This window comes from Labrus bergylta, chromosome 5 (genome assembly GCF_963930695.1).
Source record: "Labrus bergylta chromosome 5, fLabBer1.1, whole genome shotgun sequence".
Classification (NCBI taxonomy): Eukaryota; Metazoa; Chordata; class Actinopteri; order Labriformes; family Labridae; genus Labrus; species Labrus bergylta.
Window position 1 is genome coordinate 28,221,412 of NC_089199.1, and position 23,473 is coordinate 28,244,884.

Consider the following 23,473-nt stretch of genomic DNA (forward strand, 5'->3'; position numbering starts at 1 on the left):
ATTTTTTTAAATTTTTTTCTCTCTCTTATTTCACTGTTTTGATGTGTATGTAAGTCTGTTTATTCTTTTCTTGGGGGTATTTTTTTTTTATTCATTCAACATCTTATGTCTGCATCAGTTTAGATAAAGCCTTATAGAAAACAAGCTGCTCCGGGGACACGTACCCTCAGAGTCACTGCTGAGGTGGTCCTCGGTGGGCGGCAGGCCTTGACTGTCTTCACGCCGCTCTGAGTGAGAAATTCTCTCGCTGCAAGAACTTTTATACTCCTGCAGACATAAAAAAAAAAGACAATGACGGAGGAAGTCAGACATGGAATATTCACACCGACACAAAGGGATGATTTGAATTTTGTCTGCAATAAAAGATGACCCAATGTTCAGGGCACGCATGTGCTACATAAGAGTGCTATTTAAGGTAAAGAGAGCGCGCACTCGCCGTATCAGCTGCTGTTTAAATGCAGGGCTATAAATGCAAAGAAAGGAAAGTGCAACACTACGGAGGTGAAAGAATGGTGTTTATTGTTTGAGAGAGGAAAGGTGAAGGAGAAAAGGCAGAGGCGGGAATGTAGCAACTCGGAATTTGCAAAACTATCACACCACCATCTTTTCTATCATCCACCGCTATGCTGTTAAACATTATTCATTTTCCATGCATAGGAGTGCAATACCAAAATAGGTCAGTGATCAGTGATGGTGTTAAAGCAGCAGCGGAGGTAGGACGAGATGGAGCAGGAGAATACAGAGGAGGAGGAGGGGGAGCTCCAGAGTACAGTATTACTGTGGACAAAGAAAGCAGGCAGGTGGCTCAGTCAATGCCACACTGAGGCCTTTGTGGTATTGTGAGGCTGCAACAGCTGTTGCCTAAGGACGAGGCTGAGACCAAAGCTGCAGCCACCTCAAAGACTGAAAACCAAGACCGGAATAGAAGACAATTTTTACAAGAACCAAAACAAAAATATGACAACCAGGAGTCAGCGAGGTGCTTCAACAGCACTTGGAAATACTACAAAAGTTAAAAGTCATGCAAGAGGAACATTTTGTTTTTCATTTGCTTTTACTACCAAAGTCATGTTCTTGCACAACACCTTTCACTGTAGCACATGTACTCACAAGAGATTAACAGCCGTTAATAAGAGCTATGATTATTATGTAGCTGCATAGCGTCTGTGTTTGATCGTTCACCGTGTTCAGCAGCATTTTTCAGAAGTAAACACCTAAACTCACTGAGCTGTATTTAACAATGCGCTTCTGTGTGTGGTTCCACTCCAGCTGGGGTATTTTTCAGCTGGTCTCAACCCTAAGAGGCACGGTTCCCTGAAACCCTAAACCTGACTCTAACCCCCCGATAAGCCCACTTCATGTCAGCCAGAGAAACAGAGGAGGTAGGACTGTGAATGTTTCCACTTCTACAGTCTGCTCAGCTGAATCTGAACCACTCGTATCAAGATCTGAACACGTGGTGATATAAAACCCTTTTATGAACATTTAAGCATTTTAAAAGGAGCAATATGCAGCTCTGACACAGCGTAGCGTTTAAAATTCAAAACATTGTAGAGAGCTGTCTTCCTTCCGCCCAGCCCCCTCCTCCTTACAGTCAACGGGCATGCGTGTTGCCATGACGCTGACATGGAAATGGAAGCTTCAGCGTTTGACCAGCTCTGCATCAATCTTGAAACCTTTCTGCTTTCTAACCTCTCTCCATTTTTCAAAAGCCTCTCCAATATTGATCCTAGTTTGAGCACGTTTCTGGTTTTGCAGCATACTAGAAAAATGCAGAGGGCTTCTCTCGCCCGCTTCCATCGCTGCAACACCTGTTGGTGTGCCGTTTGCGAGGCAAACTGAGGGGTGTCAAAAACGGCCGTGTCTGGGTGCCTTAAAGTCGTCTACCTTTGTCTGGTCAAAATAAAAACAGAACACTCAGGACCAGAATCTAAAGTTAGAAGGTTGTTGTCAGAGAAGCCAGCACTTCAACTTAGCATGTTTCCTTAATGTCTGATGGTATAGTGATGTCATTGTATCATTTAATTAAGTAGATATTTTACAGATTGGACCTTAAATTGCTCTAATTCTTTTTGACAAAGGGTCGCTAGGTTGATCGATACCTCAGAATTCCGTGTGGCACGTGTACATTTACTGTAAAACATGTTTTATTTAGATATTTTATAATAACAATGTATAGGAACAATGTTAAAAAAGTTGTTTTTAGTAATACACCTACACTGAATTAGCATTACAAAGCTTAATAGTGAGTTTAAACCAAGCAGAAACTCCAGTGTTGAGAAGTGAAGCCAGTGTGGCCTGCAGTTCCTAACGTGTCCACTAGAGGCTGTTTACAAAAGCCCTGGTAACTCTGCTGGCCTACACGTACAGCAGAGTTAAAGATGTTTACAGCCTGGTGCATAAAACAACTTAGGTCTCAGTGGCTCATTTCTTTATCTGAACATGCAGAAGTGGGGTGAATGTATTTTTACAACTCATCCGTTTTGATTATATGAAGGCTAAGTGGTATGCGTACATTTTCATAAATAGAAACGTGGCTAATTTGACTGACAGGTGGGCTTGTTGTAGCTGTTTACAGGCGCTTGTTCAAGTACCTTGTGTTTATTCAAATCACGGCTTATCCCTCACACTGCTATGGTCGGATCATCCGTGTGGCTTTAACGTCAGAGTGTGTGAGCTTATTAAGCCATGAGAGAAAAAAAACATGTCTGACAGGAGGTCTGGAATAGGTATGGCACTGTGTAGTCTGAACATTTAGCTCACCATCTTTCCCCCGCTGTCCCTCTCTCTCTCCCTCTCTCGTCCTCCTGCGCTGTGGTTCCTCAGGAGCAGTTGGGCGTCGTGGATGGCCTGAGTGACCACATCTCCATCTCCGAGGAAACCTGAAGAACAAAAACACCGAGCAAGAAGGAGAAAAGAAAAGATGTGAATGATGCTGATGAGGTAAATGAAGATCAATGCAGTTGAATCTTTGGATGCGGCTGCACTGAAGAAACCCGTGTGACATACAGCTTCACAACTCTTCCCCGACACGCAGATGAGAATCACCTTTATGTCCTTCTGATGGAAATATGAGGAAGGTAGAGCCTATACAAACTCAGCTTATCTGAGAGAATGAGGCATGCAGAGTTGAGATAAAATCAGACGGATTTGCATGTGTTTCCATAAAACACTGAATAGCGCATAACATGACATTCTTTTCTCTGTATAAGCCAAGGTCAAAGAGCTTTTCACAGATACCAAGCATACCATAGCTTACACTTGTATTAGTAGCACAGTTTTAGGACTAAGTTGTTGAAAATTAAGAGATGACACCAGCACATCCATCATTCAGTAAACGTACAGACACCCTCAGTATTCTACTAAAATTGTGTCTATTTAGCATAAATTGTTAATCTGCATTTCCTGTTTTGAATGTAGCTACAGTACTGATTGTTACCAAAAGCTCATAAATGTGGGTAGTCTGAATAGCACAGAGATTCTCGGTTTATCACACCATGTGGATGGTACCATGCCTTCTGCCTTAAGAGTTTGAATTCCTTTTGGCTGCATTTTCAATAAGCAAACAGCGCTAATGTAATTTTTCCTTTTCTTCCTTCACTGTTTATTTGTGTTTTTCTGCACAGATTGTAGTTCTTAAGTTTGAAAGCTTCTTTTCCTTTAACTTTGTTGTCAACTTCAGGTCTAGTCGCATCAGTGGAAAGTCCAGTGATACACTATGTATGCACGACTGTGTATCGAGACACCTGAGTACTTGATGCATAGGCTGTATACAGATGGACAATGAGCCTCAACCTCCTTCTGCTTAACAAAGATGACGCCAATTACCCCCCTGACGGGCGCTGACGTTGCGCATTTGTAGCCAAAGTCTGCTCAATAGTGATTGGACGGCCGTCAAACCACTCCCACTACGAAACACAAGTTTATCTTACTAATGAAATGTTGTGGATCCCTCAGGTCGGTACAGTCCACAGCAGAACAGGTTCTGTCAGGTGTTTGAAGTAGACACTGACGGTTATTGGAAGTTCCAGGGCTCTTGTGTTAGTGTTCATTATGTTTCCTCTTTTACTCTACTCAGTGCAGGCAGCTCTGCAGGGGGCCACACGCATCAACCGAGCTGTCAATCACGGCATTTTACGCCTTTTAATAGCATCAAATAATTAATAAAAAAATGTTTCTCAGAAAAAAAATGAATTTAACACAAATAGCACAGTTAGCATGATGATCACTGTCACAACAACACCAGGTGCAAAGTTGTGTTTTCATTTTATAGTTTGACTTGTGTCCCATCTGTTAACATGGTGGTTCATGAGCTTTACCGCAACCAGTCAGTAGGGGGAGCTCTACGTCTTTTTGGCTTGGCTTGAGGCGAGTTGTTTGCGCTGTCCATTCTTTATGTAGTCTTATGGCTTGAACCAAGATACAAATAAAAAAAGATGCTAACTCTTTTAATGATAAACTAAATTCAAAGAAAAGTTAAAGAAGAGTTGGTTTGGGTGCAGCCTCTTGGTGATAAAAATGTTGTGACATTTAGAAATCTCTGCAGGATTAGTCAAACTAATTAAAATGAGTCAATTATAGAGCCATACTTTCTATCAAGGAGTGTATCAGTCAGGTGTGTGGGGGGGTTGGGACTCACTGAGGGCAGATCGAGACGGGCTGTGGTTCACTTCTCTATGATGGTCTCTGGGTCTGTAGGTCCCGTGCATCCCCAGAGATCCCAGCTCCAGGCCCTGCGGACTAGGTGTTTTCCCCAGCTCCAGCCCCTTTGGCTTGGAGGTCAGGTTCAAGGGCTGACTGGCTTCCTGAAAAAACACAGTGAGAGCGAGCGATGAGCAGGGGTGGGGCCACCGACACACATTCAGGCGTAAACCACAAAAGGCGGAGGGTGTGTGCGTGTATTCCGGTTATGCACGGCAGATTTGGCATGTCGGAGCGCATCCGTCACACCTTTGAAGCGTCCCAGGTTCTTTTGTCTTTGTGTTCCCCTCATCCTCTCTTCCCTTTTGTTTTTTTTTAAGCCGTGTTGCTGGATCCCTGCTTGAGAACCAGGCGTGCAAATACAGTTCACGCTACATTCTCTCACACACACACACACACACACACACACACACACACACACATGTATGAGCACCCTCACACACGTCTATACCACACACGTTAAATCTTTGAACAGAGGGTGTGGTGTTTTCAGAAAGTTTTTTCAGCTTCCCTAAGTGCCCCAAAGTAAAATTCTCTGTTTAATCTGGAGGGTGTCACTTACTGTGCATTTAACCACAAGTAAATGGCATTAAGTAAACAGTACATGAACACACACACACACACACACACACACACTGCGCAGTAAACATATTGGCAATATTGGCAGTATAATATTTGTATGTTTGGGACTTGAGAAAAAGCTTTTATACTCTAAGGCCCCGTGTCCACCCAGAGATTTTTCCAGTTGTTTTCAATGGGTAGAGAGCGATCTCAGCAAGAAAGCAGCGAAAGAGCCCAGCGTCTTCTTTTTTTTACAAGTGCTCTGCTGTTTTTTTGCGGCCGCTCTGATTGTCAAGTTGAAGATCTTTCAACTTTTCAGAAAGGCGCTGTTGACGGCACGGCACTCTTTTCAAAATGATATGATAATGAATGATATTCCCTGTAGTTTTAGCCTCCTGCAGATCGTATCTTGCACTCACATCCTCTTTGCTCCGAGTATGCTTTGGTAAAAGACGATCTCAAATATAAAACATGCAGTAAAAAGTAACGGAGCCGTGTCGGTCATACAGCGGCTATTGTCAACAAACTGTTGTCATAGAGACAGGACGGACGAGCAACGGTTTTCTTCTAAAGAGCAGAAACGCTTCATGCAGACACTCCCCGAGCCGACAGCTGACGCATTTCTGCCCGGACAAAAAACACTAGGTGGAAACAGGGCCTTAGAATAACTTGGAAATGGATGACAAACAATACTGTCATAAAATTGTACCTGTCTGAAGGATCCACTGCTCCTCTTGACAGAGGTGGGGTGAGGGTTCTGCAGCAGCTGCATGGGGTAGTCCACGGCTGTGGAAAGGGGTGCAAATTCATGTATGAATTACAGCATTACTGATCGAAGCTAAGACTTGATTCAAATCTAATAAACAATCAAATACCAGAGAGTAACTCTAACAACAGCAGTATCAGAGAAATGTGCAATAGAAGATTGAGGGCCGGATTGAACGGATTTGCAAGCCGCTAAACCTTTCAGAAGGCAGCGTCTGTAAATAAAATCTGTAAATATCTGACATTACTAATACAATCAGGGGTTAAATCAGTCAATCTGTCATCCGTTCAAAGCTTCATCTGTGAAGAGGCTCTGCAGCCGTTACGCACATTTTCATTCACACGCGCTGACTATGCAGCAGGAGCAATTACAGGTTTAGTGTTTGGCTGGAGGTCACTTTGACATGTGACTGTAGATGCCGGGGATTGTTCCCCCAACGTTCCAGTTGGGACACGCCCAACTCTTCCAGTTAGCCACAACCACCCCATGAGTAATGCTAATTACACTATGAGCATCAGTAAAAAAAAATGACGTAATGGGAGACCAAACCATCTTCTACGGCCATATCTCGTTGGGAGGTTTATTTATTTATTTGAAAAGGGACAGTCTACATTAAATACATACATTACGCATGTAAACGTACCCGAGTTAGCCGAAAAGGCTAATTTTCATCGGCAGTCCCTTTGTCGGATGTTTTTTGGCATTGTAGAATTGAATATAATCCATTTACATGCGTTCATTAGTCACAAATACACATATATATATATATATATATACAATACAATTTGAGTTTCCAACATAAAACATGATACAGTTAAAGGTACCACGGGGAGGAACAGCATCAGTGTTGAGATTGTTGGTTCTCAATAAAACTTTTTTTTTTTTTAAGATTCATTTTTGTGCTTTTTGTGCTTTTATTGGAGAGATAGGACGGTGGCTAGAGTCAGAAATCAGAGAGAGAGAGTGTGTGGGGAACAACATGCAACAAAGAAGCCGCAGGTCGGATTCAAACCTGGGCCACCCGCATGGAGGACTATAGCCTTCGTAAATGGGACGCACGCACTAACCACTGTGGCACCTGCGCCCAAATAAGGCTTTTTTTTTTTTAAACATTAAATATAAATGAATGATAAGATGTTGATTTGTGGATTTGTAATACCCCATAGTGTATCAACACATTGCTTTGCTTTAAATCCACAGTATGAAGCATTGCAGGCCATGACCTTCAAGTTTTGCACGCTAAGCAAATTGTTTTTTGTTCTCTTCATTATCACAGAATTTAGAAAAGTAGCTGAACACCGACCATCAGAATGGGCAACATAGATTGTGAAATCCTACAGTAAATGGTAAATGGTAAATGGACTGGACCTTGTATAGTTGTTTTCTAGTCTTCTGTCTACTCAAAGTGCTTTTACACTGCAGGTCACACCTACACAGTCACACACTGATGGCAGAGGCTGCTACATGTAAAACGTCATCAGGGGTTAAGTATCTTGCCCAGTGACACATCGGACATGCAGGAGCTGGGGAGCCAACCCGACATTCCAGTTGAGAGACGACCGACTCCACCACCTTCCCAAAGCCGCCCATGGCTCTACTTTTTCCTAACTTTGTAACATGTCAATACATTACATTCAAATAACAACAACAGACTTTTGTGTAAGCCTGTCGTAGAGGTGATGTGCACTGAGACGAAAAAGGAACACAGGCGACTCTCCAACGTGGTTTCACAATAGACTTTGATTGTGTTTCATTTGAGATCAAATACGAGTTAGTTCTCCCTTCTCTTGAACTCGACTACTTCTTGAAAAAAAAAAAGAAGCTGTGAATAGAACAAGTTTCTAATAGTTAAATTCAAACAAATAGAGGTCACCACTGCACAGCTATTTGTTTTATCCGTCTTTATCATCAAATAAAAGACGCCATCAAATAGCTGACTTATTCTGACCTCTTTCAAACAACCCGACCGTTTTTATTTATTTTTTATTTATCCGTCAGAACATTCTGAGACACTCAAACATAGCCACTTAAATTCCTCAGAGAGCAAATAAATGGTTATCCGCAAATTCCGCCTACAATGTTTTAAAGACTGGCCTTGTGTCTTTTAGGTTTTTGAAAAGATGGAGGAGACAAGGTCACACACAAGCCCGGCTTTTAAGACTCGTGAAAGCATGCACACAGCTCTCCACGCAGTGCCCTCTATAGCCTGCTAACTGTGCAAGCATACGTGTATGAAAGGAGCGATCAGGCACATTGTTCAATTGAAGCATACATTTGTATCTCACGAATGCCTTTCCTTTTCTATAAAATGGGCCTTGAGCTGCAGTGCAAGGAGATGCTCCAGCATCGATGGTGCTGTTTGTTTTTGTGGCCACAACTTTTCAGCAGAAAAGTTTCTGACCTTCAAAAGCTTTCAGTCGTTTTCAGAGAAGTCCAGTTTTTTTTTTATTCTTCCTTCACAAAAGGAGGGGAAGAATGACAGAGATGAAAGAAGAAGAAGAGGAAGCCCGTCATAATTCATTCACTTGATTAAAAAGTGTTTTAAAATGGACAGTGAGGAAGTGAATGATGGGACTGAATTTGGTTTAAACCGCGATTTAGGTCAGAAATGAATGCATACATTAAACTGCATTTATCATGTTATCTTGTAGATTAGTCTCCTCAGTGTCTCCCTGTAGTCACAGTGACGGAAAAAAAAGGACGACCCCTCTGCGCCTTTGAATGTCTCACCTCACTTTAAAAAATCTCCTGGACAGCTCAGCGGACGAGTCGAGAGTAATCTTCACCTCGTGACATGAAACTTTTCATTTTTTCTTATTTGTGAATATTGGTTGTGAGTGACTCTGCCTGCATGTCACTGCTGTTGATTGAGAGACACTTTGTGATTATACTAAATGTCCCACACCTGAGCACACACAGTAGGTGGAGCTTTGTCTACTTAAAGATCACGTTGGGGAATTGTTTGAGAATACACATGACAAAGATTCAGAGGGACTCGAAACGTTGTGATTTTTTCTAATAACCTTGTGTTGCTTAGCAAGAATAGTGTGCGGGTTATTTTCTTTTTGTCTTTTTCAAGTGATAGTTTGTCGTCCTAAGCACCAACTTCATGAGCTAGTTAGATGTACGAACACTTCCTTTGCTCCTTTGAAAAGCATTTGATATCCTAAAAAAGTTAGCAAAGAAACATGAATTGTGACTATTAAACCCAGTAAGCTTTGCTGCCAGTTGTGCTTCACATAACTGACTGAAGACTTGTCCATATGAGAACAACCCTGAGGCTACTTTCTTTTCCCCCGTTGCGTTTGCTATTCATCCGTGGTTATGTGATTTAATGCGAGCCAATGTGTCCCGACCCGTCTCCTCTCCACAGCGCTGAAACCTGTGTGTGTTAGCTCGATGACCTACCTGGCTTGCAGGGGATCGGCTGCAGGGGTAGGGTCATCTGGGACTCAGAGGTGACCTGCGGGGGCTGCGTGTTGGGGTGGAAAGCTGGGATCATCACGTAGGGCATGTTCACCTGCTGGGACGAGGCAGAAACAAACACAACTCACGTAAATGCTCCTGCGTCGTCTCCTCGTCAAACACAGATGTCTGATCTGCTGTGTGAACTTCTCATAAATATATATATCACAACCCCCCATGGTCATGCACCTGTCTGAAGTGTGCATAGACGTGTGTAAGGTCTCGAGAGGGGCTGACCTGGATCTGCTGCTGGAGCAGGTTGATCTTGTGCTGCTGCTGGATCAGCTGCTGCTGCTGCTTGGCGATCTGAGACACAGGACATGGTCATTTTCACGTACATCATTTTTTTGACAGTGTGATCAGGGCTTCATTCAAGAACTCAACCTGAACCCCAACAGCAAAAATACCTACAACTTGTTCTGTGTGTCTATTACATTCAGATTCAGTGATTAGACACCTGTGACCGTTACCTGTTCCTGCTGTTGTCGAGCCAGCTCCATCTGCTGCTGCTGTTTCTCCAGCAGCAGGGCGGCCATGTTCCTCTGCTCCGAGTGAGCCCCGAGGAGCTGCTCCCTCAGACCGCTCAGCTGGTTGATCATCATCAACAACTGGAGCTCCTTCTCTGCCAGGGACTCCGGGGTTCCTGGAGGAGTCGGAAAGGAGAGCTTTCTCATTTCAAACAGCTTGTGGATTTTTTTTTAGGAGATGCTGTAGCTTGAGTGTGAATCCAACAGTGGGACAGTGACAAAGGAAAATAAAAAAGACGCTGCTTATCAACAGACAATGCAGGAAACTGCTTCACTCTCCTTGTGATGTCACAGTGGGATTGTGGTAAAAGAAAAAAATCCCCTCCCCTCCCCTGATATCTCCACCCATGGACTCCACCCCCAGACTAGATCGAAACCTTTGCAGCAGGTCTGCCATTTTTATTCTCACTACAGAGGAGTGATGTCTACAGGGAAAATTCAGGAGGGGGCTCACTGCATTTAAAGAGACACACACACCAAAACGGAGCGTTCTGAGAGCGTTGGTTTATACAGGGCCACAAACCTCCTCTGGTGCTTGATTCATGTTATATTTTGACCAAAGCACAGCACAGATGTTTCATTTAGACTACAGGGGACTGTTTGAAAAGGTAGACAAGGGGGATAATATGTCCTCTTTAAAACAATACAGATGTAGCAAACGATTATGACATCCAACCTGTGCTGTATCACATTATTGCAGGTATGTCAAAGAGGTTATTGAACATGACTGAGGTGAAAAACACAAGGTGAAAAACATATGCACTTAATTTAATCAGAAGGTCAGAAACTCAAGAGATATGTGTGTGAAAGGGAAGCAGCTCTCTGCAGATCTGAACTGAAAGAGTGCGGCAGATATTTGCACAATATACCAGTAACATGCAATACTGGTATGAAAGCAGTAAATAAAGTGGTGAAGAGATGTTGGTAGCGACTGCAAACTGACCTTTCAGTTGTCCTGCCCACCCTGAGCTTTTATCCAGAAGTTTCTCCTTCCAGTCGACATTCAGCAGCTTCTCAATGGTGGGCATTACTGTTAACAGAACACATGAGGTACTCAGCAGAACTGCACTGAGCTGCACTAGATGGCATGAAAGAAAAAACATTTTCTGTCAAATAAAACCCATCTGACACCAAACTACTCTCTCAGCCTCTCCTCTGCCTTCCTAATGGAATTGATTGAAGAAGGGCAGAGGTTGTTTGTGCGTCTGGGAGAAGTTTTGAGTGTTTGAGTGGATCAATATTTGAACAGCGAACAATCCAAGGTCAGCTAGTGGAAAGAGCTTGAGAAAAATTTAAGGCGAGGAGTGCCTGCTGGTGAAAGACTTAAGGGCAGGGAGAGGCTTGGGGGGGCGACTCACAGAGCAGCCTTTTACTCTGTTAGTGGACGATGAAGAAAACCAGGCTTAAAACACCCGGTCCCTTAGAATCCATTCAGAAAGAAATAACAACACCCTCGCTTCAGTAGACAAACTGTCACTTCTACGCATCGATTTTCAGCAGGCTGCATTGTTCACTGCTGAATGGCGGCAGAATGTAGTGCACTTAAATACATAAGATACAGAGTCATCTAAGTGTGGTCGATGCAATAAGTTGTACGGACGTTTGTAACCAACTGTTTCAAAGAGAGAAGGAAAAAAAAACATGTGCAGGAATGAGATCAACACCAATATCTTAAATCCTTCATTTCCGATCTTTAAAAACTTTCACTGATTAGACGAGTGTTTGCATATTGTATCAATAAGAAGCGATGTGCAAAATATCAAACCTGGTGTCCTTCCTGAGTTGTTTCGCTAAATAAACAGAACTAGAATGAAGTCCCCATGCTCATGATTCTCCTTCTAAATAACAGAAGCTATGTCTTTAAAGAGAAGAGATCGCTTTCTGTTTGAAAAGCATGGAAGTCTTTTACTCTCATGTAAAGTCGTTTAAAGAAAAGAGAACATGTTCAAAGTTTGGACGGACCTTCCTTGAAGTTCGACTGTCCTTCTGGTCGGTCATGTGTCCTGGCCTCCTTCAGTCCCAGGGGGCTTTGCCTGTGAGGCAGCTCTTTACCTGGAGAGCCCTCCTGTTAAGACACAGAAAGAGAGTGTTTACTTACCAAAGCATCAGAGAAGGAAAAGAAAGAGTACTCTAAAATACCCGGAGAGAGTTATTCTCACTCTGTCATGTCTCTTTTTTCTTACCGATGGGGAGCAAGAGAGCGGAGGGGTCAGCTGGCGGGCCTCCAGCGGATGATTGGCTGACCAGTCGCACGAGGGAGATGTCTTGGGAGGTTTCACATTGGTGATGACTCCGACCGCTCCGCCAGACTCCTCCTGTTCCACTTTGACACCGACAGCCGCCATGCTGACATCCCCGCCGGAGAGGAGGTGCAGCGCCGGAGGGCTGGGCTCAACCATTCTGTGGGAAGACAAACACAACCCACGCGTGAAGGTAGCGCTTACAGCGTGTTGCGGTTTGGGCACAGGCCATGTCACTTTTTAATGCCATTGTTGATATGATCAATGGCATCGGAGAGAGATAAAGTTACAACCGGAGCAGAAAGATAACAAGTTAAAACAGCTTGAGGGGGAAACTGATTCAGTCTTTTGGTCCAGTGATTGAAAAATATAATTAAAAAAGAGCTTTTAGGATACAACTGGGAACAGAACTGTTTTCAGCTAAATGGTAACATCAGCTCACAATATGATGCTAATGTGCTGATATTTGGTAGGTATATTGTTTTTACCCGGTCAACATATAACATTAGTAATTCGCTTAACACAAAGTACAGCTGAGGCTGATGGCAATGCCATGAAGTTTGTATGTGAGACATAAATACAGCAGAAATCCAGTGTAAATGTCTCTCTGAGTCACGACTGTCTACAATGAGTGAGAAGCTCGAGTCCCGCTGGCTGTGTTGTTGTCAGAGCTGTGTTTACATCATGTTTACATGGACGGGGCGGCCTTGTGTATAAAGCTGTTTGTGACAAAGACTAGAGAAAAGAAGAATAACATACTCACTGCTTATTTGGATGTCTTGTAAGTGTCTTTATATCACAGTCTTTCTGTGTCAAATTATGTGCATGTATGTATTTAGGCGGAGGCTTCAAATAAGCTCTTTGCGTTTTCTAACTCTTCCTGCACTGAATGATGTCTATTTTGTTATTTGTTTAATATGCTTTTTTTTTTCCCCCTTACTGCAAATAAATAAATACAAAAAAAAAAAATGAGTTAACTAAAGTGTGTTAACATTAGCCTGCTAACACAACAATGCAAGACACAATTGCTACTCAAGAAAATTACAATTTTGTCCGCCTAATGGGGTTTATATACGGTGCGTTCTAATTCATAACTCCTTCCTGAGTGGAGAGGGGTTGGAGGTGTGTCGCTGGAGGAGAGCGGAGGCTTCAGAATAACCAAACAGAAGTTTGTTTTGGTTTCATGCTGGTGCTCAAGGGGCGACATCTACTGGATCAAAATGTCGCACGTTCTTCCTTTAACCAAAGTTTTGAACAAAGCTCACGCAGATGCTGTCATGATTTTCTGAGAAAATGAAAATTATGAGCTGCCAGTAACGCAAGAAAAAAAAACAGATCACCAGAGTCATTGGAGTATATCCTCCAGTTCCTCGAATATCTCAAACAACTTTAATGGCAACTCATCCAAGAGTGGTCAACATATTCCACTCTGGTCAAAGCAGAAAGAGGATTGCCAAAGACAGCATCATCATTATGAGTGAAATATCAGTTGAAAATGAAAAATTGGTGAGTGGATATATAGAAGGGGAAATCCCATACACACTCTGTTATTGAGACATGCTACACACACATAGGCTGAAATACACACAGATGCACAAACAGGATCCTATGCACTAATGGAGAGATGTCAGAGGGAGGGGGCTGCACAGCGGTTGGGGGTTCAGTGCCTACTCAAGGGCCCCATCGGCACCTACTGCTGCGTCTTACAACCAATTCTTAAAGAGGAAAACGTATTAGTTTTTAGATTATGCAGCCTAAATCCTAAATCCTAAAGAAAAACCTTTCAACAGGACTGTGCACAACAATCAGAAATTGTAAAGGTATGCTCCCATACCTTGTTCTGCAGAATGTGCTTTGCCAGACAAACCAGGTGATGACAACTGTTTGACTATTAACTGTTACATGTTATTTGATATCAGGAAACTTTAGATCTGTCTTTGATAAGCCCGTATCAGCTCTTATCATCAGCCAACCTTAAATGAGTTAGGATCTACACTAGCTTTTTATTGTGATTGTGTTGTTACAAAAACATGAGGAACAGCCTGGCTTACTATCAAAGTGTGTGTTTGTGTGTGAGTGACAGTGACTAATAGAAGGTTACAGGAAAGGCAGACAGACAAAACCTCAGAGAGGGAGAAAAAAGGAAGAGAGGACAGGTTGAGTGAGAAAAGTTTGAACCACGGTGAACTTGAACATATCAACTCAAGCTTGTGTGTGCCTGTTTGTTGTGTGTGTGTGTGTATGTGTGTGGGTGTATGTGTGTATGGGTGTGTGTGTGTGTGTGTGTGCATGTTATTTCCCAACCTCGGCAGCAGGAGGAAAGAAAAACATGGCAGACAGCAGAACAAAACAAACAGAACACACAAGGGCAAAAAGTGCACATATATATTAAGAGGCAGAAAAAAAAAAAGCCATTGTTGGAGCCGGGGAACAAAGGAAGCCGGGACAATGGGGGAGAGGCTGACAAAAGCAGCCGGCCGCAGGAAACAGGCCGGATAACAATGCCAGCGGAATGTGCCGACCAACTCGGGAACACGACAAAAAAATGCAGAGCGCCACCGTTCTGCGGAAAGCATGATAATGATTAGAACCCTCCCACCACCACCCCACTTCACCCAGCTCTCCCAGCCCTGCACACTGTGATTCTGAACAAAGCCACCTGTCTGCCAGGGGCCAAGGCTCCAACCCTCTATGATGTATGTGCATGTGTGTGTGTGTTTGTGTGTGCACTGACTGCACCAATAAAACACGGCTAAGAGCCTGAATGCAATGTTAAGCCACACTACAGTAAACCACCGGATCGCCTAAACCACTGGAACACATTTAATAACTCTCACCTGCAACGCATGAATGAAATCAAGCAGTGCATATGTGACTTCAAAACAAGAGTGACGAGAAATGGGCGGCAGGGAAATTTTGGAGCAACTCTGATTGACTTTTATTTGCTGTCGGCCGCTCGGCACAATCGGCCTATTGTTCTGCGCTGAAAGAAAAAAAAAAAAAACCTTCTTAGACTATAAGGTGTACAGATTTCTTCCATGTTAACCGCCGTGTTTACCTTCTTTGTTTTCTCAACAAACCATATTGTGCGTGTCACCCTGAGACCTGACGAACACATTCAATGCATTCTGTTCCCTCAAAGGAATGCGATTGTTCACTTTGTTTACGTCCATGTTTGTGAGCTAGCTCTGTTCTTGTTGGAAACAGCGAAATTCTCAGTCCTTAGAATAGCATGTATCTGAAAGTTAACCAAGTGCTATATGCACCTATACGGGGGCCTTTATTTCTTACCTTATCCTCGGGGGGGGGGGGGGGGGGGGGGGGGTTAAGTTAAAGTAGACCTGTTGTAAAACGACAACAGGTCTACTTTAACTTAAACTGAGAAGTTTTTAAATCATGCTAAAAAAGTGCACATTTTGCCTGAATGGTTTGAGTGCATTTTGTTTTCCAGAATGAGCGTTTAAGGTGTTTTGAGCGGTTCAACTGTATCTCCTACGATCAAACATTTCTATTCTGATGGGAGTGCTCTCTCTCCATTATAACAAAGCCGACATCCTTAAAAGAGTTACTGAATGATTTAAGTCTTAATGAGAGATTTTCCGCTTCACCGGTTGGATAAAAGGAGTAGCCAACAATTTTTAAAACACCTGTCAATCAATTCATATACACGCCAAACTACACATAACTCGGCCAATATCATCTTTTGAACATATTTAAAATTTTACATGTGTAAATATTTCTTGTACCTATTATTGAAATCTTACTTACATTCCTATTTGGAGCAACTGTAACGACCGAATTTCCCTCTGGTATTAATAAAGTATTTCTGATTCTGATGTTAATTTTTGCTTTTAAAAACTGGCTTTTTTTAAAAAATGTGACTTCCAGGGGTCTTGGGGTCAGCCTCAATCGGACCCTCAAGCGGACTGCAGGACTTGCACGTCTGCATTGGCCTCATTTTTCAACACCTGAAGTTGCAGCTTGCAGATTTCACAGCAGGGCCCACTTGACAGCCAAAGCTCTTAACCTGCGCAAACTGTTTGTGAGTGTATTTCAACCTGTGTGTGTGTGTGTGTGTGTGTGTGTGTGTGTGTGTGTGTGTGTGTGTGTGTGTGAACTGTGAATCATGATAAAACCATTTCACACAGCTGGTAGCTTCAAAAAGCACTGTAGCCAATAAAATCCAACGAGCCCGGGCCAAGGACTGCACTCAAACTCATTTCATGAACCTGCTTAACCCACGTTGACCTCGCACTCAATATCACTCACAGTCATTTGTTTGCATCTGATTTTTTTTATGTGGGCTCATTTGTGATTGACTCTCTCTGGCCTAAATTTAAGAATTCTGAAAGAAATCTGGTTTGCTCTGTAATTTCAGCGAATCCTAATCTTTGCACTCCAGTCTATCAACTGGCAAATGTAAACCCTTACTAATGTGTGTCACCGTTTTGATTCCTATCTTTCAGGTGTGGTGGAGTTTTTTTTTCTTCCGCTGAGTGTAAAGAAGGATTGAGAATGGAGGAATGAAGACAGAGAGGTTTGGAAACTGTTTAGTCAACATCGCTTTGGCCCCCGTTGGTATCAGCAAGGGGTTGATTGTGTGTGTGAGAGTTTTGTCCCACGCTGGAAGTTATTCCTGGGTCTCCCCTCCACGTTCCACAGAGGCTGGCGCTGTGGAGCTGCCACAGGTGGCTTTCACACGCCTCTGCATAGACTCTGTGTGTGTGTGTGTGTAACAGAGGTATGCACAGAATCTCAGCGACCCGCAGCGCTGTTGACAGCAAAGAATGCGTCAAGGTGTGTGTGTGTTTTACAAGCACAAAAGGTTTTTTTGCTTTTATTATTTTCAAACAATGCCTTCAACGTCTCAGGCGAGAACAATGCAAACCAGTCTGGTTTTATGGCTTCCCCTCAAAAATCACTCTCATCGACTCAGGCACACACTTCGCCTATCTACAGCTGACTGCACCCATGTGGAACGCGACCTTGTGGATGTATGTAGCGTATGCATTGCGTGATTTTTAAATAGCATTCGCTTCCTACATGGTTATCTGATTGAGGCCTGTTTTCCGACCACCAACAGTGTTGTTCGGCTTTTATAGGCGTGTACCACATGTGGCTAAGAAATCACAATAAAAACAAACCTCAGCTCAGCTGCTGAGCTAAACAAAGAAGAACACAGTGACCAGAATACTTCCATTACAGACTTCTGAAACTACTCATCAGATGAAAGTAAATACGACTGACTTATTACTCACTGCAGAGCGGAGTTCAGCTCATAGAGGGAATAACATGTTTGCTTCTAAAGATGTGATGGGAATAATAAGGGCATGAAAAAACACCTGGAAACTCCGGAAAGCCGAGTGACAAACACGTTAAAGCTCCTGTGAGGAGTTTTTTAAAAAGGTGATGAGACAGACTGAATTTCATACTCACACCTCTGTATTAGAAGTCAAAGCAAAAAGAAGATTAGATATCAGGATTGATTGTTTGTTTTGAATGATTTTTAAAGCCTCAAACCACTGCCAGTGGGGGAAGTATCACATAAAGTGTGAGTGAGTTAAGTGTCTGACTGTCAAAAGAGAGCAGGACGAAAGAGTTTCCTAAAAAGGACTACTTGCACATGTAAAGGACAAAATCAGTAAAGAGCTGAAAGACGCCACTTTGTCGCCAAAACCATCACAAACCGAAAGTTCCTTCCAGGAGCTTTAATTTTATTTAACTGATCTCTGGTTTATATTGTTGCACTTAAAGCTGCCCTGATCTTTTTTTTTTGGGTTATCAATAATGGATAAAAGTGTATGTGTAATGTGAGAGGTGTTGCACAAAGTTCAAGATTCAACAAATAATTGTCACCCAACTCTCCAGTTTTCCTGAACTCCAGGAACTAGTTTGGTCTCAGCTTTCGTACCCCACAAAATACACAACGTCGCTTGGACTGGACGTCGACGCAGCTGTTACGCCTCTTCTATAATGTGAAAAAAAGTCATTCCTCATTCCTCATTTGGTCGGCCTTTGGATGTAGTAACAGAGGGCGAGATGCGGCAGTGAGCAATGTTGGATCAGGCGAGACAGAGCAGAGCTGTGTGTGTGTGTGTGCATGTCCGAGTGTGTGTATGTGAAGCTCCTGCTGCTTCTTAACAGGCTAGCCTCCTGTGCTTCCACGACAACGTAACTCAGTGTGAACTCACACACTGTGACATCAATATTATGAAGCTGCAGATTCAGTTCATTAGTACAGTACAAAGGCGTAATGACTGGAACTTGGTTATGGCACTATTGCGGATTCCGCAGTGTGTAAAGAGCTATCGTCAGAAAGTAGTGGGGCTCTGGTTATACTCAGTGGTAACTTAGCATGTCTCATGTACAGTTGCTACAGCCCTCAAAAGCGGTGCCTGCCTCCACTGCCTGTAATCCACCACTATCCATCCTCGATAAGGCTTGAAAATCTCAACTAATAATCTTAAATAAAGTGAAAAGCAGCTTCTCAGTTAGCAGATAAAGCATGACAATCATGAGTCTGTTGCTGCTGCAGTTGCTGTAGACTACACCTACTGTATAGGGGGTATAAAACTCTCATCTGCAGTTTGTTGTCCATCCAGAACCCAATTATTCAAATCGGGAAAAAAGTGCCGTTGTATTTCACCCGAGGGCTTGTGTAGCCACATATTTTCAATCATCTCTTTTTTTAATCAGCTGTTGTGCTAATCTCACATTAGCCACACATTTGAAAGCTATAGGCCAAATGATGTGAATGCATTCATCCAGGACTTCATGTCATAGGTGAAATGATAACATATATGAGTTTAAATGCATTCAAGATTGTTCTTATTCATATGATTTTAGTAAGTACTTAACAGGTATTTATTTGTCTACTTTGGTGTTAATGTGTGGGTCATCCCAACAGTAGTAAAAAAATAACAGCTGAACGAAAAAACGACATTAATTACACAAAGTTTGTAGTAGTACTAAAGTAATTAACGAAGTGCAGGGTGGATTCTTTAGGTGTTTTCTTACATGCACAAAACTCCAGAAGATTTCCAAAAATGCTTGTGGTGAGCAAACTGAAGCAAACTGCAAAAAATCTTACCCTGACTTTACTCACTGCCAACCCCGAGTCAAATTTAGGATTGAGGCCAGGTTGACTCAGTGTGTCACGCAACAATCCAGGAAATAACACAAGAACATTCCTGATGAGTGAGCTGGCATGGGTGTTTATGTCACGGGACATGTTGGCAACCGGTGCGATCTTCATGCATGCAATAAAGCTGCTTCATACTCCTCTCCCGTCACCAAAATGTAGGTCCAGCTCAGTCCTTGATAGTGTACCTTCATGTCACATTGATATTGATAAAAACGCAAAAAATGTCATCCCTGCGTTGAAATCTTTTGCTTGGTCCACCATTATGACACCACCATTTTTACGTCATATCCTGCCTCCTGAGACACCCCCCCCCCCCCCCCCCCACTTTCTGTCCTACAGGGAAAGTCTCCCGCTGTGAGGGTGTGTGCCATTTATACATTTGCATGCCTGAAAACAATGCAGAAATGACGAATAAGGCAACTGATTTGGACACAGTGATGACAGTTTCTGTGTTTACATCAATGCTACTTGTAGTACTGCTGGTGAACATAGAACATAATGAAGCAGTGTCATTACACGCGCAGAGATCACAATGGCCACACGCCAGTCGTGTGATGTATATGACATCACTCCTGCTTGCTTGCAGTGAATTTTACAGAGTTCTTCCTGCAGGATTCTCACATCGGATGACCCAGACTCCTCCAAGATTAAATGATTTTGGGGATTATTCAGGAGTTTTGTGCATGTGTGAAAACACCAGAACAACTTAAAAAACTTGACATTTTTAATAAATATAACCTGGAAATGTATTCATGCATATGTCCCAAATACAGAAGGAGGTAATATGCATCAAATGAGCTTCACAAAGTCCCTCATTGTGGCTTGCTAACAGTCTCACCGCAGTAATGGCTGTGCTGTTACAGAACTGCTCTGGTCCTGTCCTCACTGAGAACTTAAGAGGGAGTTGATGGAGGATGACCGCGGACAGAGAGAGAACATGCCTCTGCGCCTAGATAAAAATCAACTCCTCTCCTGTGAGCGCTGAAAACACTGAAACTCTACACTTCCCACGACACAAGAATCACTTCACACAAAACCTCAGTTACCCAACAAGTTGTTACACGTAAAAAACCGACATTTCCCCCCCCAGGGGATTGGCAATGCAAATCCCTTCTGTTGTTCTCCCTTTCTTCTCTTCTTTTCTTTTGTTTCCTCTGTCTCTCTCTCAGTTTTTTTTTTTCTTCTTCTTCTTCCCCCTCCCAACAGGAGCTTGTTGGATTTATATCGTCCTTGTCACTCTCAAACTCTTGCCTGAGGCAGAATAGCAAAGAGAGAGCACAATAGACAGAGAGAGAGAGAGAGAGAGAGAGAGAGAGAGAGAGAGCGAAAGAGAGTGCCAGGAGCCGGTCTCAGCAGTTGAGAGCAACAGGATAAAGTGTTAGACATCTAAACAGGTTCACATGGTGATAAACAAATAAAGACGTCCCATTGTGAGCACTGAGACTGACAGCTGTAATGGCAGAAGGTTCCCAGCAGCAACATAGCAAAGACAGAAAACCGTAACGCGTCTGTCAGCAGGCACAAACTAAAACAATCCACCATGGAATAACAACAAAAAAAGACACACATAATAATGCATCGCACACCCAAACCTTTGCATATTTCCAAAGCCGGATCCATCTGACCCCATCTGACTCTAATAATGTTCACAATCACAATCAGTAATTCTTTTAATAAGAACTGTCCTCTGTCTTTCCACAAGTGAAAGTGTTTATAGTATATGTTATTTTTACTAATTATACTACTGTTTTGGAGCTGTTGAAACAAAGAAATTTCCCATAATGGGAGCTCAATAAAGTTTATCTTTATCTGTATCTCTTTTTCTCCCTGAATAAGAAACTGTTCTCACTGATTGTTCAGTTGTCCGCAGCGTTTTTGTCACAGAGCTCGCACAGTAAGTTTCCAACCTGCTAATGCAGTCCTGTTAAGACAAGTGTGAACAGATGCATAAACAAATGTTTGGGGAAATGTTTCACAGCTAGCAGTATTTACTCAGGGATGATAAAACAATCCAGCGATCCGTGCCAGATAGTGGCTGCCTGCCCACAGGGCCTGGATCGAGCCCATCGCAACGAGAGCCTCCAGCAAAGACTGAAACATCACCTAAAGAAACCAAATCTTTTTCTAAAATCAGCCTGTGACTTATCTGGATTCTGCTAACCTGCATCTTCTCCTTTTATTGAAAAATCAGAGAAGGTTGGTGCTTTGATCCAGCCAGCCTTAGAAAAGGAGGAATAATGTTTTCCGCTGGTTATGAAAAATACTAAAATTCATATTGATGCCTCTATCTCTATATGACACTAATGCCAGCATGAAATCAGACAATTTCTATATGTCTGAAAGCGCTGAGAGGGGTAGGTGTCAGCTCACAGCAGAAACAGCAATGTTTTTACCCACTGCAAAGATTCAAAGTGAGTGATACATTTGACTTTCTAGTCATACAAAAACCTTAACCAGCAACGAGATAAGAATTACCTATTATAAGCCGGTGGTCGGCCAACTCGACACTCACCTAAGTTCGTGGCAGCGGACAATTTTTATCATTTGGTTTTGATCTGATGAATCATTTACTGACCATCTAAATTTCCAAGAGCTAAAATTCATGTCTTCAAATTGCTGCTTTTGTTAAAAACAGTTCAAACTTTTCTTTAACAAAATGACAAAAAGCAGCAAATATTAGGATTTAAAAAAAAAAAAAAAAACTTGATTCAAAGATGAACCAAACATTCTGCGATTGAGTTCCTTTAAAGCTTCTGCGAACAGTTTTTAAACGATTATAAAACAGACTGAAATTAAAAAACGATGCCTCCTGACAACCTGCGAGAGAAAACACGACCATCATGAACAAGACTGACAACATCTATAAAGTTATTTTTAAAGCTTGTAACTTCTGCCGCGGGGCATAGGTGCCTGACAAGATGATTTACAGCGCTCTGAAAAAAACAAGCTTTTCTTTTGCACTTTCAACAGCACGTGAGTGTCAAATACACTCTTAAAAGAAAGCAGGATATGCTGTGAGAAAACCCTGCGTTCACATATACAGGACAAGATCAGTGAAGAGATAAGAGGTGCCACAGTGGGTCGACACAAAAAAGTTCTGCAAAGAAGCTTTAAATCAGTAATTGTTGCAGCTCTACTAGAAGGACACACATGTAGTAAACTGTGTAAAAATCCCATCTAACAGCACACAGCGAGCATTTATCCCTCCATCTTTCCTGCGGTACTGACCTGTTAGGGAGTGGACTTGTGGAGATCCAGCAGCGCTCCCACACTGCAACGAAGCTGCTGACACAAGTCATAGTGACCGGCTCTCCCTCCACATGTAACACCCATCTTCTCTACTCCTCTTTTACCACCGACCCAGCCAATCCCTCCCCACCCGCTTCTCCTGCCTCTGTCTCTCTCTAGAGAGAGGGGGGGGGGGGGGGGAGTACAAAGAGCCTCTTCAGATCCCACCGAACAAGGGGCTTCGTTTGCATAATTGGCACCCTGTTGCAGGTAAACCGTCGCTGCAGAGCTACCGTGTGTGATAACCATCAAACATAAACTAATAACAGGATTGCAGTTTGATAAGACCTGAAAACTTTAATTATGATTCCCTGGATGTACAGACTGAAAGTCAGGGACAGCGAGGTTGGAGATGCGACAGCACCCGAGGTGTTATGACTGTGGTATTAAAATAAAGCATCATGGAAACAACACTACGAGATAAGACTTCACAGATGATGCTGTTTGATCATATCTCGTAAACTAGTAAAAAGGAGTGTCACATTTCCATCCAGTAAAAGTTACAATTTGCTTGTGACTTCTCCAGTAATATGCTAAATACTGGTGCTAATGCCATACCTGGTGTCATTTTACACATCAGAAAAAGAAAAGAAAAAGGCTGTCATACAAAACATTTTGAGGTATATGATTAAGAATATTGGGATTGTTTTGAATCGAAGAATAAATATAAACTAACTTTCCTTTCACATGACTAATTTTCAATATTCCTTTTTGTTTTTTTTGCACGACTTGGATGCGCCTGATTGGGCGGCTTCTATTGCAATACACTGAAAGAGTAAAT

At 42.6% G+C, this 23,473-nt stretch overlaps 1 protein-coding gene across 7 annotated transcripts in view; it reads right to left on the bottom strand.

The window, feature by feature from the left end:
• Positions 1–23,473, bottom strand: part of LOC109994164 (SRY-box transcription factor 13) — a 44,671-nt gene that overhangs the window by 3,498 nt on the left and 17,700 nt on the right. For 3 of the 7 annotated variants that reach the window (XM_065955359.1, XM_065955358.1, XM_065955360.1), the window contains exons 3-12: positions 12,204–12,420; positions 11,983–12,085; positions 10,964–11,050; positions 9,964–10,136; positions 9,683–9,799; positions 9,437–9,551; positions 5,972–6,048; positions 4,640–4,805; positions 2,764–2,882; positions 165–267 (exon numbers count right to left, since the gene is read on the bottom strand). In XM_065955359.1, the coding sequence (XP_065811431.1) occupies positions 165–267; positions 2,764–2,882; positions 4,640–4,805; positions 5,972–6,048; positions 9,437–9,551; positions 9,683–9,799; positions 9,964–10,136; positions 10,964–11,050; positions 11,983–12,085; positions 12,204–12,419 (1,276 nt within the window). In that variant the 5' untranslated portion in view covers position 12,420. Of the gene's footprint in view, positions 1–164; positions 268–2,763; positions 2,883–4,639; positions 4,806–5,971; positions 6,049–9,436; positions 9,552–9,682; positions 9,800–9,963; positions 10,137–10,963; positions 11,051–11,982; positions 12,086–12,203; positions 12,421–22,632; positions 22,787–23,473 lie in introns of those variants that run through there. The other 4 variants (XM_065955357.1, XM_065955356.1, XM_065955355.1 and 1 more) reach the window with 4 other exon arrangements.